This window comes from Balearica regulorum, chromosome 1 (genome assembly GCF_011004875.1).
Source record: "Balearica regulorum gibbericeps isolate bBalReg1 chromosome 1, bBalReg1.pri, whole genome shotgun sequence".
In the NCBI taxonomy this organism is placed as follows: domain Eukaryota; kingdom Metazoa; phylum Chordata; class Aves; order Gruiformes; family Gruidae; genus Balearica; species Balearica regulorum.
In genome coordinates this window covers 216,013,695-216,028,931 of record NC_046184.1, presented here as the reverse complement: position 1 = coordinate 216,028,931, position 15,237 = coordinate 216,013,695, and the positions used below count along the sequence as shown (strand labels likewise).

At 44.4% G+C, this 15,237-nt stretch overlaps 1 protein-coding gene across 3 annotated transcripts in view; it reads left to right on the top strand.

Annotated features, from left to right (window-relative positions):
• UVRAG (UV radiation resistance associated) overlaps positions 1 to 4,527 on the top strand; it is a 101,232-nt gene extending 96,705 nt beyond the window's left edge. For 2 of the 3 annotated variants that reach the window (XM_075742596.1, XM_075742595.1), the window contains one exon: positions 3,707 to 4,527. In XM_075742596.1, coding sequence (XP_075598711.1) covers positions 3,707 to 3,709 — 3 coding nt within the window. In that variant the 3' untranslated portion in view covers positions 3,710 to 4,527. Of the gene's footprint in view, positions 1 to 2,945; positions 3,052 to 3,706 lie in introns of all 3 variants that reach the window. The other variant, XR_012833456.1, reaches the window with a different exon arrangement.
• Positions 4,528 to 15,237: the final 10,710 nt, after the last annotated feature.

Here is a 15,237-nt window from a genome sequence, read left to right as displayed (position 1 = left end):
ATTGGCAGCAATGGGCGGTTTCAGAAATCTGCCCACATACATCTCCAGAAGCTTAAAACCTGGTTTTGCAGTCTTAAGCAAGGTCCATTTGATTCCATGAGGTTTAAGGAACCTGACTGCAAGTGCTTTTTGTTCTAATTCATTAGTTTGAATGCTTGTATGATAAATGAAGATCATTCCTGCTTTACTGCCCTATGGGGCAGCCCTTATGTACCCTATTAACTAGGAAGTTATTTTATAGATGAGGGAGATTAGCTTTGTATTACTGCTACGTTTAGGCTGTTAGATCACTTAGTAGAGATCATTCTGCCAGTTCAACTTACTAAGTGAAGGGAAGATTTTTTTTGGCTGCTGGACTGAAGAGGTATTGTTCAGGCATACATAACGTGTTAGCTTGAATAGTCTTGTCATAACAAGCTCTTTAAAAACTCTCCTTGTCCTGCAAACTAATTAATTTCTCACCCGTTTGCCTGCAAGGCCTAGATTTACAAAGGAATTTAGGCATGTTTCTTTTTTTAGGAGGAACTTAAATTTACATGCCCACCAGAACAGTTTATAAAGCTGCTTCTCTCAAGCTAATTAGATACCACAGTTTTCATGCTGGTTTGCTCAGACACTTAAATTTCTGCTGCTGCTGCTTTCTTCTGCTTCATAGAGAAGTGTGCCTAAATTGGACCGATCAGCACTTGCTGAAGGTAACTTGGGGTTTACCAGTTTGACAGTCTCATGCCATACTTAAGTCTTTGCCTTTTAAAGGGTTTGATCTAAGAAAAATTAGATAAAGTTTTAAAGCGCAGTCATAGAATCACAGAATGGTTTGGGTTGGAAGGGACCTCACAGCCCATCCAGTGCCACCCCCTGCCATGGGCAGGGACACCCTCCACTAGCCCAGGTTGCCCAAAGCCCCATCCAACCTGGCCTTCAACACTGCCAGGGAGCCAGGGGCAGCCACAGCTTCTCGGGGCAACCTGTGCCAGGGCCTCAGCACCCTCACAGGGAAGGATTTCTGCCTCCCATCTCATCTCCATCTCCCCTCCTGCAGCTTCAGGCCATTCCCCTTGGCCTGTCACTCCCTGCCCTTGTCACCAGCCCCTCTCCAGCTTTCCTGGAGCCCCTGCAGGGACTGGAAGGGGCTCTAAGGTCTCCCCGCAGCCTTCTCTTCTCCAGGCTGAACAAGCCCAACTCTCTCAGCCTGTCTTCATAGCAGACGTGCTCCAGCCCTTTGATCCAGCACAACAAATATGAGGAGCAGATATTACTCATTCAGATGGTGAAAAGGCCTTGCCTTGGGTTTGATCTCTCCAAGAATTACTTGTGTTTTGCACAGTGGTGTGCCTCTGCAGCTTCAGGAGCTAGGATTAAACCTAGGACTGCTTTCTGCTCATCCTTCCCTACATGTCATCCTCATGTGAGATGTCTCTTGTGAGATCTTGAACCTTGTGCTGCAAGGTGATGTATTCAACAGGAGGACCCACTCCAAACCTGTCTGTAGGCTGGTGTTCAGGCCGCTGTGTGTGTGTGACTTGTCTGGACCGTCTTCAGACTGCTTGTACTTCAGGCAGGAGCTTTTACACTAAAACATTGTGTAAGGAGTAGATATCCTTGAGATTGTTTTGAGAAACACTCATCTGTACTTAAATCCACCAGGTACAGCTTGAAATTCTTCCTGGATTAGATTTTAATCTCTTAAATGTGTATCCCAGAGCTGTGGATGATTCAATAAAATCCAGAGAAATGGCAGAATTTCCTGTAAGGCCTTCTTGTCATTGTGCCTAGATCAGGAGATAGAAAGCCCTCACTGCTGTACGTGGTGTTGCAGATCCGATGCTTTGGCATCATACCCTTCCCTCTGCAAAGGATACTCTACAGAACAACTAACGTGATGTACCTATGCATCTGCCATCTGCTATAGATGGGGGAGGAAACGTGAAGAAGTTTCTTAGCTAAGATTTAAGATAAACAGAATCTAATTAATTAAGTAATACCAAGTGTTCATTTACTTTTTCTGATAGCCCTAAGCTGGGGGAAGAGGAAGGGAAAACAGACTATCCCCAATAATCCTGTAGTGTATGTTGCCTAAGTAAAGTTCACAAGTGGTGTGCCTCAAGATTCTTGTGTTTGTTGTATTACATCATTTTAAAAATAAATGGTTGTTTGCATAGGGGTTGGTTGAAGTATTTTAAAGTGTCTGGTCAGTAAGGGACTTGAGGGCTAGTTTCCAAGACCACATATACAGCATTTCTGAGCATCTGTGGCACACACTGCTTTCTGGTTTGTCACTTCTGATAAGAATGCTCCAAACCTTTGCAAACAAAGCTGCAAATGCTATACAGAGTTTGCATTAAAAAGGTCTGAAACAGCAGTTGAAATCTAGGAAGAAAGTTGATGGTTTTGCCGCTAGCTGCGTGTGTGATGCTTATCTCTCCACTTCATTGTCCACAACTGTAAATTCTGAAAAGCAACTTTTCATTAAGGTAATTAGAGGGTTTTGTGGAAGAGAAGGAAGCCCTACGCGTGTATCAAGGGGCAGCCTGGGAGGAGGTAAGATGGGCGAGGAAAATGAAGAGCAGTAGTACTCCACACTGCCATCCTGTAGGGTTGCTTATTTTTCACAGAGGGACTTTTTGCAATATAGCTTATCCTATTTACAAAGGGGATTAAAAAAAAAAGAAAAATAATATGTAAAAGGATCCACACTAGGGACTACTTGTGACTGCTATCCCAAGATTTTCCCCTGCAAAACAGGTCCCAAAATGTATCTGGCCTTGAGGGGAAGGAGTTTCTTTTAAATGGAGTTAATGAAGGAGACTCATAGTGACAGCAGTTGAATCTTGGAGTTATATATTCAGCAGATCAGTAGTAGCTATATATATTTTTTTTTTTTCATTTGGAAGGAAAATTAACCCATTGCTCAAGTTAACCTACAACATACTATTTGCGTATAGGATGGTGATTATATTTGGATAAGGATTAAGCCGATGAAGGAGAACTCACATAACATGCCCCAGATGACGTAAAGCGGGTATTCCAAATTACAGACCCTGAGACAGTGTAAGTCATCTGTGGAACTGTATTAAATAGTTAAAAATCAAACTTGTAAATTAAGTTTGATTAGTTCATGTTCCTCGAGAAACATGACGCTTGTCCAAAAAGTTTTGGAATGATTGGCACAGAAAAGCAGAAGATCTGGCAAAAATAATCCTCTGCAAATAGCAAAGTTGGTGTGTTTTTTCTCTTTCGTACAGCTGTCAGGAAAGCCCACTGTTGGAAGAAGTCGCTCTTAGAGGATTCTGCCATTATTACTCACTTTTGAAGAGTTTATGATGGCCCAGTACAGGCCATAAATAGATAAATATATGGTCAACAGTAATAATTCATAAAGTACAGCTTGGTCCTATAAAATGGTGTTAACAGTACGAATTAACATAACGTGGTGGTTTCTTGGGTGATTGACTCTTCAAACCATAGAGCTTTGTAACTGTTCCTACATGATCTTACCGGTTTTCAGTAAAGCTGTCCTCTGGGGTGTCTTCTGTAGTTCATACAGCATTAAACACATTTGGGGTTTTAGCACTTTAGGATACAAGTAGTTGGCCAAATGGAGCCCGGAGTTGTGATAAAATAATTGCTTCAGCCTTTGGTTAAACATCTGTATTGCTCGTGAGCATGCCTGACAGCTGTGATTTATCCTTTCCTCTTTTTATAGTGATCGACACCATACATCCAGTGCAATTCCTGTTCCAAAGAGACAGAGCTCTAGCTTCGGCAGATTGGATATTGGCTTTTCCACTGGGCTTCCCTCTCCAGATAAAGGACTCCGAAAACGAGCCAGCACAGGAAACGAAAGACTACAGTACAAAACTCCTCCTCCTAGTTACAACTCTGCTTTAACACAGCCTGTTGCCATCACAGCCCGTGTAGGAGAGTTAGATAAAAAACCTGGATCAATATCTTCCTCCTTGGATACCTCTATGGACTCCTCAAAAGGAAATCCCAAGAAAAGTGAGGACTTGTGCAGCAGTTTAAATGGAGAAAACGGGAGCCTAAACAATACCCAAGACCGGCAGGAGTCTTTTCTACGACATAGTAGTGCAATAAATGGGGCGTTTCTGCCTGGTGAGTGCTCTGGCACTGCAAGCAACGAGCAGCCCTGCGAGTTTCGTCCCTCGCTCGGCCCTGTCCTTTGCTGCACCGTGGAGCAAGCGGAGGAGATCATGGGGATGGAAGCGACAGGGTTCAGCACGGGAGATCAGCTAGAAGACTTTAACTCCATCCCGGTGGAGCACGCCGTGGCAGTGGAGTGTGATGAACAAGTCCTAGGGGAGTTTGAGGAGTTCTCTCGAAGGATCTATGCACTGAATGAAAACATGTCCAGCTTCCGCAGACCGCGTAAAAGTTCGGACAAGTGACCTTGGACAGGGATTTGATAGCAGACATTGAGGTGTAATCAGTGATCTGGAATAGAGATAAAATTGCACTTATTCTTTATATTAATTATAAAAAAAATAAATAAAAAAGCTAAAGCTATTCCTATGGTGTTAGACAAGTGGACTTGAGCACGATAACACAGGATCATGGTATATTCACAGCCCAGGTAAATTTTGATTCTGCTTCCAGTCCTCTTATGTCTGGTATTTATAATCTGTTGGAAGTTTTTTTTAGGCATTGGAATCCATTTATAAAGGCTTTCCTGGAAACAACTTCTAGTGCTGATCAGGCCCTTCTGTGAACACTTGTTAATTTCTTAATTATTATTTAGAGTTAAATTTATTTTAATCTTTTCAGAAGAAGGAAAAAGTTAATTTAAAAGTACATTTATGATAAGATCTCTTTACCTTCTCCCATATACTCCTGTGTTTTCTTGAGCAATGTAGTCAGTGTTACAGAAATACCATGAATTTGTTATAATTGGACAGCTTTATCTTGGCTGTGCTCTGTAGCCTTTGAAGTTCTAGTTTGCACTGATGGGTCTTCAGTTGGTGGTGTAAACTTGCCAGAGAATGAGCACCTGTGCGATATCTGCAGTTTCCTTGCACCTGATTAATCAGAAATGACATTTTTTTCCCCCTCCTTTCTTCCATACTCACTGTTCCTACCTATAGAAGCCTTGAGGACTAAATTGCCTGTAAGGTTTCTTATTAAAAATAATCTCAGCCTGCCCATTCCCCACTTCAGTTGGGCACAGACCTCATCAGTAGAGACCTAAGGAATGCACTGACTAAGTGGGGTTCGGCTGCCACCCTCTGAGGTGTCTGATGGGGACAGTGTGCTGTGAGGCACCACAGATGTCTTCATAAAAACCCAGACTGAAAATGCAGTCAGCACTTTGGAATTAGGTGAATTTGTGGAATCGCTCCACCCTCTGTAGAAAGGAGGCACTTAACATTATTCATCCAAATTAATATCCTTTTAAACATCTATACTTTTAAAGGAAGAAACTTCCAGCGGTTCGCTGTTAGGTAGGTTACCACTGGCATGTGTGTTCAGCTGCACTAATGGGAAAGCAATTTGCAGCCTGCTTTGTGATTCCTGGTATTTGTTTCAGTTTGGATTTCATTGCTCTTGCTTTCTATATTGTATACCCAAGAATTCGGGCTCAGTTGCGAGCTCTCAAATATAAAAAAATATATAGCAGAATAAAAAACACTTCATCATACCTGGCTTTTTTTTCCTCCCTGGTCTATGCTTTCTTTTGAACCAGTGACCTAGTCTTTTTCCGAACTTCACCGTAAGGCTAGCCTAAATTAACTTTTTAAAATGTGGATATGTATAATCTCAGCTATCTGTTGTCAACACAAGACGTGTACGTGACGAACCAATATACATAATAGCACTGTTCTAGAATATGCATTTTTCCAGGTAACACCTTAATGATTGTATTAAAATTATATTCACGTTTCTTCTGTTAGCTTTTAACGTGTCTGCAGTTGAGTTGTTGAATCGAGCCTTTCTACAGCGATTCATTATCTTTGGTCTGTTGCAGTACAATGTGCTAGATGGAAGCACTCAGACCTCGATTCTGTAAGGCATTGAACGTGATTCCAGGTGCAAACTTGGGCATGAAGTTGGAAGCATTGATGAGTATCTTCTTCCCCAAATAAGGTCTTCTGTTCCAACCTCATGAAAAGCTTCCCTAAAGAGGAAACGCTGCAGCAGCTTAAAGCACTGACATCATCTCTGAGAAGAGCTAGGAAGTTCTCACTGTGCTTTGGCCAGAAATAAACACCTGAAAGCACAGCATGTAGTAGTGAAGTGAGCATTAGATACTTGGTCCTGTGACTGTATCTTACCATATTCTGATAGCAGTATAACTTTAGGTGAAATTTGGGAACGTTGAGTCAGTCGTGCACCCTGCGGCGTGGGTTCTGGCACGCTCAGAGCAGCACAGACCTGTTTGTAGGCATGCTCATTTTCCTCTCTGACGGAAAGGTGTTTGCTTGTGTGTGATGGTGACTTTTCCAGGCAACCCAAAGAGTAGTTGTGAAGTCGCTAGGTTTCATAGGCAAACAGAGCGTCTCAGTGCAATTCAGCAACATGTGAAATTAGGTTCGTAGAGCATCAGTGGGACTTTGGATTTTTTTTTTTTTCATTAGTTGCGTTTTTTCTCAGGTTGCACCCGACCAAATGAAGTTTTTCCTCCCTGATGTTGTGTTGCTGTTCCTGTTTGAGCCCCGTAATTGTTAATGTGTCAAACACGATGGTTGATTCCTGCATTTGTCGCAGAAAGCTGCTTTGATGGGCTTTCTATGGATGTGTCTTTAGTAGGCCTGGACTTGTCCCCATGTTTCTCTTCCACTTTCATTGCTTTCTGTATAGAAGGTGGTGTGAAGGGGGACAGTGTCGTAGGGCTAATTAAAGCATTGGCAAACTTCTCGTTGTTATGAGACTGCAGCCACCTCATGGCTTTCTTTTTTGTGATTATTTCCCCCCCCACCCCCTCCTTAAATTACTTTGAAAATAGCGTAGTGGGAGAGAAGCAAATAGTAGGTTTGAAGGTGAGATGATATATCACAGTGTGCTTTAAACTGTCAAGAGCCTTTCAGTTCCTGCACAGCTGTGACACTGTTAAATGTCTGCAAATGTCTTCAAGTGGAGAAAACATTTCATTGCAATCTTTTCGCCTCACTAGGAATTCCTAAGATTTTTGAGAATATTAGTTTTGGAAGATCATATCCCACTATATTTTTATAGCAAGCACAACAGCATTGGCTTATCCTTGCTTGACCAGGTATTTAAAATAAGCAAAACCCAGAATATCCCATAGTAAATGACACATTAAAACTATGTTGGTAATTGCGGGAAAGCTCATCTGTATTTATAAAATAAAACTGATTAGTATCTCTCAACTTGTGTGTCTTCTCTTAATGGCTCCTTTGTGTTTGTTTTCTTTACAAGTCTGATTTGAACCACAATGTCCTCCCCAGCCCCCCTCAACCTCTTTGGCTTATTGTTCATCAAGCCCATATTGATCAAAATGTCAATATTTGGGCAAGAGAGTTTGCTAGAAGACCTGACCGCCGCCTTTGCTCCAAATCCTATTTCACACAAGATGGTACTGCGGTTCTTTTTCATGCTCCTGCCAAAAAGATGGCACACAGCTGGAAAAACAACGTACGGTAGGGCTGGGAGACAGCTGGATTTGCAAAACTTTTATGGATAGTGGAAAGGCCGTGTTCCCTCATCAGGGAGGCATTGCTACTCATCCAGTACCTTCTGTGATCCGAGCTAATAAGCAACATATGTCTGTCTAAAAAGCTTATGTTCCCTTTGAACAGGAGTCTGCTGCAACGAGGCCGTCCACGACACAGAGTCGCTGGTGGGAAGCGGCGTAACCTGAAGAGCGACGGGACTCCGGGCATCATCAGCGCAACAGGTCTTTTGGTTGGTTTGTTGGTTGTTTTACTTTTTTTCTTTTCTCCCACCCAATCTGTCTGTCAGCAGAGAGTAAAATGCCAAGACACCAACTGTATAGTCCTGGAGCTGAAGTGGGAAGATACAGGAGAGAAATTGTACGGTTTAAGCTGTTTTGCAACATTGAACAGCTCTATTGAAATGTAGTTGCATTAAAGTAAGTAATAAAGTATGAATGGAAAAGGGGTTTTTTTGAAATGTAACAAGGTGCTGCTTGAGATCAGACTTGTTCTAGATAGATAAACCTTGGGCTCTTCTCTGCCTCAATTTGGCACCTTTCAAACAGCCGAAGAAGGTGTTTCTCCTGGGTTTCTGGGTTTTGACCTTTTTCAGGTGTGAGTGTTTGCAGATGCTCTATGTCCTCCGAATTGGCCTGGTTTTGCTGGTGGTTTTGGGCAGCCATGAGCATGTCTTGTCTGCAGGCATGGTCATCTTAACCCCGGGTGAAAAAAGGACTGTAATTTACTAGGGGAAAAAAAATCCGTAGTTAAGACATCTTTTAATTGCTGGTTATTTTGATACCAGCTTATTTTGTATATGGCAGAATGCAACATTGTTTTACAATTTTTCATTAAATCATATGAAAACTTTTTTTCTACTAAATAATTGATTGTCAGACGTCAGCTCTGCTGCTGCTGAAATTTGTCCTATATTTATTGCATTGACTAGCTTGACATCTAATCTGTTGGGACTCCTCAATCTAACTTTGAGGTTACTTTTAATAGGTTGTTTTGATAAAACCACCCTTGAATTTCTGAATTTCTGACTTGTACAACTCATATCCATTCTGGTCTGGATTGTCTCTGCATTCCAGGGACAAAAAGTCCCTTTCTGTGTTGCACTGAACGTAACCCGTGTTTTCTGCTGCTCCTCGAAGCCCGGACAACCAGCCAGCTCTTGCAGGATTGGGGGGCAGCAGCCCTCAGCTTGATGCTGAGTGCCTCTATTGATTACCCGTGGTACCCAAAATGAGTTCAGGCTGTTTATTTAGGCAAAACTAAATGTAGTTTCCTTGGCTGGGCAGAGGTGAGATGGGGAATAAATCTAACGCTTGCTCTAATTATTCATTTTTTGGCTTTTTGACAGCAACGCTCTGGCTTTCCATCATGTCCACCTGCCAGTGGTGGTACACGGTCTGCGTGCCAGTGCCAGAAGCATCATGTCATTGCAGCAACTGGCCCCCAGCTCCTGCAAGGTACCTGTCAGAAGGGATTTATGCTGTTAAGTTGCGTGCAGGCAGTGCCAGCAGGACCTTCGTCCTGGTTTTGTAGAGGGATAATGCCCTTCGGCAAATATCACTGACTGCAGCTAATGCCTTTTGGTGATGGTGCTTGAAACGTGAGCTGAGCCTAAATGGCTCGAGTCAATCTCGTCAGCTGCCTGACACGACGTGTTTCTCATCTCTCTGTTAAAAAAGCGTTTGCGGACCATGTTATATGGTCACATCTCACGTGTTAAACCGAAATCATGGATAACTCCTAATGGGAAACTCCTGAAGTGCTGTAGCACGTTAATGATGGTATAAACAGCTCTAGAAACAGAACTGTTCCAGCTGCCTAAAAATTTCATATAAAATCCTTGTATTTTTTTTAAATAGCGTAATAAGGTAGTTCAGTCAATTAAAGCTGCATGTACATGAAAAGCTGTTAAGCTTGAAGGTGCAGTCAGTGCAGGTGGAAAACCTGCCAGCCCAGCTGTCGGGTTTCTGCCAAGCATGTTGGCCTGGGCGCGGCAGCTGCACACCACGGGCAGAAGAAATCCAGCCGTTGAGAAGCTTCTCTCATCATCTTTCTTCTTGGTGGATCAGCAGCATGGTGCAATGGTTGGGTTACCTGTGCCTACCCAGATTTTAATCCCAGCTCTTCCTCTCAGTGACTGTTCTACTTGCGAATCTCCTTGGGCTTCTCTGTTTGGGAAGGCAACATCCCAACTGGCCAGTTCGTTGCTGCCAATGCTGCCGGTGCCAAGAGCTATTTTCAGCCGAGAACTATCTGTAAATATCCTATATAAATGCTACAAGAAAGTGAGGCACTTTTGGGGTAGAAAATCTCCTTTTCCTTGCAGGGTATCTCCTGGTGGAGGACTTGCGTGGGCTTCTTTGCCCTTCCTCGATGAAGCTCTGCAGCAGAAATCTGTCTCTTCAGCCTTTGCTTTTCTGGTTTTGCTTTCAAGAGACTGGTTTCAGTCCTTGGTCTGAAATTAGAAAGAGTCTTGGCAGAGTTTGGAGTTGTCTTCTGCGGTTTCGTCTGACCTGGCTAGCACCGCTCAAACACGGCTGTTGGGTTCGGAAATAATTTTCTCATATTAATCGTCTTCTCCCTGCAAATTTGCAATGATGGTGAAATTTCACTGCAACCTGATACATCCTCAATGGTTTAACTGGAGACATAAGTCCAATGGCAGAAAGACAGAGGACCCTTATGTGTATCTGTTTTCTATGGCTTCGGTTGTACGTGCCATATGCGGGACCAAGAGGGAACGATTCCTCCAGGGGAGATGAGGCACCTGATGGACACAGCGCAGATGTTCTGATAGCGTCTGAGCTTTATGGTAATCTCACAGAGTTGCTCCTTTCTTTCACAGATATTTAAGCCCACGATGCTGGAAAGAGTGGCAATAAACCAAGCTCACCTCTGTCTAACTTGGTCCCTACTCAGTTCCCATGTGTCTTGATGCCTGATCTGAAAGACAGGGAGGATTGCCCTTAGTCTACCACTATGCTCCTGGTTTTTAAAGATCCCTGGGCCGCTACAGCACTGGCTCTGGAGGAGTCCGAGCTTTTAGCATTGCAATTGCTAGTTTTAGCTCCAGAAGCGCGTTGGGGTTCCTCGGTCCTTTGCAGCAGGCAGAGCAGCTCTCTGCTGTATTGCAGCTGCAGCATCGGTGTGCTGTTCCTTCGCCTCGAAAACAAAATGCTGGTTACGGCACTATTTTTGTCATATCTTCACTACAGATGATGCTCCAGCAGTAAGTGCAGAGCTGAGCAGGTACAGAGGAGCTTTAGGTCCCTCCTCACGACCTGGATGCGATTGCCTTGGGGTGGGCATCACGTTGGAGAAGGGTGTGTGGTGAGATGGGTTAACAAGAGGAATTTCAGCTGCCGTGCACCTTTCTGGAGGCAAATAAAGGTAACACCACACCAGCTTTAAGGGAAATTGGGGCAGTGCACAAGCAGAGCATCTTTCCTGCTGATCAGAAGCTGATCAGGACTGTGATTCTGGCTACAAGACATTTGGGTTGAAGAGCAGGAACGCGACTCTTCCTTGGTGATGGGCTGTTCCTCCTTTCTTGTGGATTATGTTGTGTGTTCAGGTAGGAAACCTTCAGCTCCCACATAAGAGAAGGATGACAAAAGCAACAGAATGGTGGTTTCCTGCAGTCCAGGAACCACTTCTTTAAAACAGCATCGACAGGCTGAAGGATAGCTGTGGCGCTCTGAAAACTTTCCCTATTTTCTGTTTCTCAGTAACATTTGTAACAGAAAAAAATGGAATTAATTTGCTTCAAAAAGAGGTTAATTGGTGTATTTTCAGATGGCCTTCAAAGGAGAGAGTGCCCTATGGATTCTGTAGGGCTTTTCCACCCGTTGATGTCTGTCACCCCTCCCTTTTTTCCTGTCATTAGCACTGTTGTAGAATAGGCGTTAGCAACCCAATTAATTACAAGCTCTGCAGTTGCTGGGCTCTACCAGCAGCTCTTTATAACAGATTTACTTGGATATTTCTCTCCTCGGATGTTTGCCAAACCACAAGCCATCAGTAAGGTTTAAGCGCGTTCCCATCAGCTGAAACCGTAGGTTTGGTGCTGGAGTGAAAAATGAGTATTGCGGCTGTGAAGAACTCGTTGTACACGTGCAGGGCAACCACTAAACCAGGAGATCCAGCTGCACGTGGAGAAAAGGGCAAGAGGCACTGAGATGTTCTGCTCTTTTAGATCCTCTGTGGATGAGGCGCTGAATATCTGTGTAACGTTACGTGCGTTTCCACTTCCCGTTTGCTAGAAGAGTGTATGCCAATGGACTGAGCTGAGTTTTTAGGTTGGTTTTGCCTAAGCAATTACACAGAGGGCCACAGAGATTTACCTTGAGTTTTCAGCATGTTACCTGCCATTTAAGCCACAGTATTTCAGAAAAGCATGGAAATCCTTCCTAACACAGAAGATGGTCAGGAAGAGACAAGGACTGTTCAGGGTATTAACTTGTGCAGGTAAAAAAAAAAAAATCATCTTTGCAACCACAGCATCTCATCATTTAATCAACCATGTTCCTGTTGCATCCTTTTATCATCTACCTAGTCTAGTTTTAGCACCTAGCCTTTGGATTTCATGCTCATCATCTACCTGATGGAGCACTCCTTTTACAGACCACCTTTCTAAGACCCCGAACGCTGATTTACAGCAAGTGCAGCTCCACAACCTGCAGCAGCAATCTTTACCTTTGCCTCCGCGTGTATCTTTAATAACCTTTTCCTCTGTGCTAGCAGGAAATGCTCTCATGCTGGAGTAGGCGGAGGGCCCCGGTTGGCTTGGCTCTGGCTTGTTTTTATAGCGATAACTTTGTCAGCAGTGCGTAGTGTGACAACACGAAGCGGTTGTTTGGCTACCCCTTTGTCCACGGAGGAGACTTGCTAAACTGGGGTAGGATTTGTCCTGGGTGAGAAGTCCAAGGTGCTGTCAGCTTTGCTGGGAACTGCAAATGACTGAAGAGGGAAGCTTTAATCCTCCCTGCCCTGACGTTAGCCAGATATCAGGCACTGGAGCACGTGGGCTGAATAGCGTGGGCTTGCTCTGCGCAGCAAAACTTCCAGCGTTAATGAAAAGCTTTGCTGCCTTGCGTGAGTATTTGTCACTTTGGGGGCCAGCAGAGCAGAGAAGCATTTTTCATGCTCTTTTGCTGAGCATCTCTGAGGGCAGCGACCTCTGCCTCTGCTGTGATTTTTGGCATAAGATGAATGAATAAAACAGATACCACTGACTCTACCTGCCAACGCAAAGGAGAGCCAAGGCTTTTCATCATTTTCATTAGAGGGTTGTCAATCACTGGAACAGGCTGCCCAGGGAAGTGGTGGAGTCCCCATCCCTGGAGGGATTTAAAAGCCATGTAGATGTGGTGCTTGGGGACATGGTTTAGTGGTGGCCTTGGCAGTGCTGGGTTAACAGTTGGACTTGGTGATCTTAAAGGTCTTTTCCAACCTAAATGATTTTATGACTCTATGATCTGCCTTCTTCCCTGACAAAACCAGTGTAAAACAGGTGGTGGCTTTAGTCGGACGCAATGTCCCTGACTTTCATTTTGGTGCTGATGTAGTTTGAGAGCAGAGTGAATTAGAGGCTCAGGAATACAAACAGTCACTGAAATGGAGGAGGGAAGGGAGAGCATGCAGGCTTCAAGGCGATTCTCAATTACTTGGCTGGGACAAATGCTTCCACCCTCACCTGTTCCCGGTGACTGGAAGCCAGAGGGGGATGGATGGACAAAGGGCTGGAGGTGACCGGTTCCTCATGTGGCTGAACGTTTGCAGGGAGGAAAAGAGGCTGCAAGTGCCCTGCAAGCCCCGTCCCTGAGCTTGATAACCACACTGGGGGCCATGGCCATGGTCTCCCAGATGATTATATGTGTGTGCGCATGCAAGGGAGATGAAGCTCAACACTTCCTCAAAGCAAATAAAGGTCTAATCTCATTGCCAGCTTCACAACAAACTGGTTAGAGAATTATGAGGGGCAGAGGGAAGGTCTGGGTTTATGAATGAAGATTTTTTACTTTATTTTTTTTAAGACTCCAGTCCCATGGCCTTCAGTTGGAGGAGCCAAATTTCACCTTCCTTTTCTCCAAGTATCTTCTCCATCTAGCTAACCATATGAGGCTGTAGAGTCTCCATGAGAAGGATTCAGGAGGAAATCTCAGGAATGGGACATTAATTGGGGAGAACATGAAGGTTGCAGATAGGTAATAACATTAACACTTAGCTCATAGGAACTTTGGCAAAACCCTTTATTTAGAGAAGGTGTGTATTTGCATCTGATTCTTGTCTTCTGTTTTAGAATGACTTTAAAATCCAGAACATGACTTGCACCTGGGATTTACACTTCCACTTGGCATCCCCTTGCTTAGGGTACCCTTTCTCATCTCTGCATGATGATATTACCCCTTCTGTGGAGGCGAGCCCGTGCTGCCTGCTGTGCATGCCCCATAGGTGTTTCTCTGTGGTTGTGACGAGCAATGGGCAGCAAAAGAGGATCAGCTGTCACCCCAGAGTGCATGGGATGGAGCTTGAGAAACGAACGGTGATCCTCAGCTTTCCGGCTCAGCCTCCCTGCATCCGGGCTGCGGAAAAAAAGGGGATGGATGGAAAGACAGGCTCAAACTGCCTGCGGCCCCTGAACAGGGGCAGGGCTGTGGCCATGTGCCTGGGGAGGAAGGTGTAAATTATCCCTCCTGCCCCTGCGCACTTCTCCTCTTGCATCCCATGCTCCGGATAAATTCCCATGTGTCTTTAGCCTAAGGCTGGGGAGCAAGAGCTTGTCTTCACCTGAGCGTGCTGAGTGTCTGGGAGGATGGGAGTCCTGATTGTGCCTGGGACTTGGGGCCCCAGAATGACACAAGTGGCAGTGATTTAGATGTGCACTAATAAAGGAATTTAGCCTCCCAACGCATCTGACTAGTCCTGAGCTCTTTGGGCAGCCTCTAATGAAACATCCTCAGCCAAAGAAGCCCTGTGCAAAGTAGAAGGCGGCGCTGGGGAAAGGAGGAGGGGGCTCATCTCCAGGATGCAGTAGGTTCGTTCAGTCTTAGCTGTTGTATTTGCACAGGGAAAAATATAAATCAAGGCTGTGCTGGTCTATATCTGGCCAATTTCAGTCTGGAGTTCCTGACAGGTGACCCCAGGGTACGGTTGCATGCTCTCAGTGCTTATTTTTGACATCATAATCCAAATTGACATTCAGTGCTTGAATATACAATAAGTTCATTACAGCTAAACCCTTCGGCTCAGGGATTTCCTGTTGGTAAGTCTCGGAAAAATCAGGATTCCCAGTGGTATCGGGCTGAAAACGTTTGCAGATAAAATTCAAGTTAGCAAGTTATGCCAAAATGTTTTTGGAGCCGAAGCGGAGCTGTATTTTCTGTCCAGTGCAGTGATGCCTTATCCTTCCTTGTTGCTTGGGACTGGAGGCAGAGATGCTGCCCTGCACAGCTCCCAAACAGGGTCTCACCGCTGCTCGTAAGGGGAGCTCATTAAAAAGCAGTGGATGAACCTACAATCCTATGCCTAAGCATGTGTCTGAGTAAAATTTTTTTTTTTTTTGTACCTAAACCGTTGCCTCTCATTC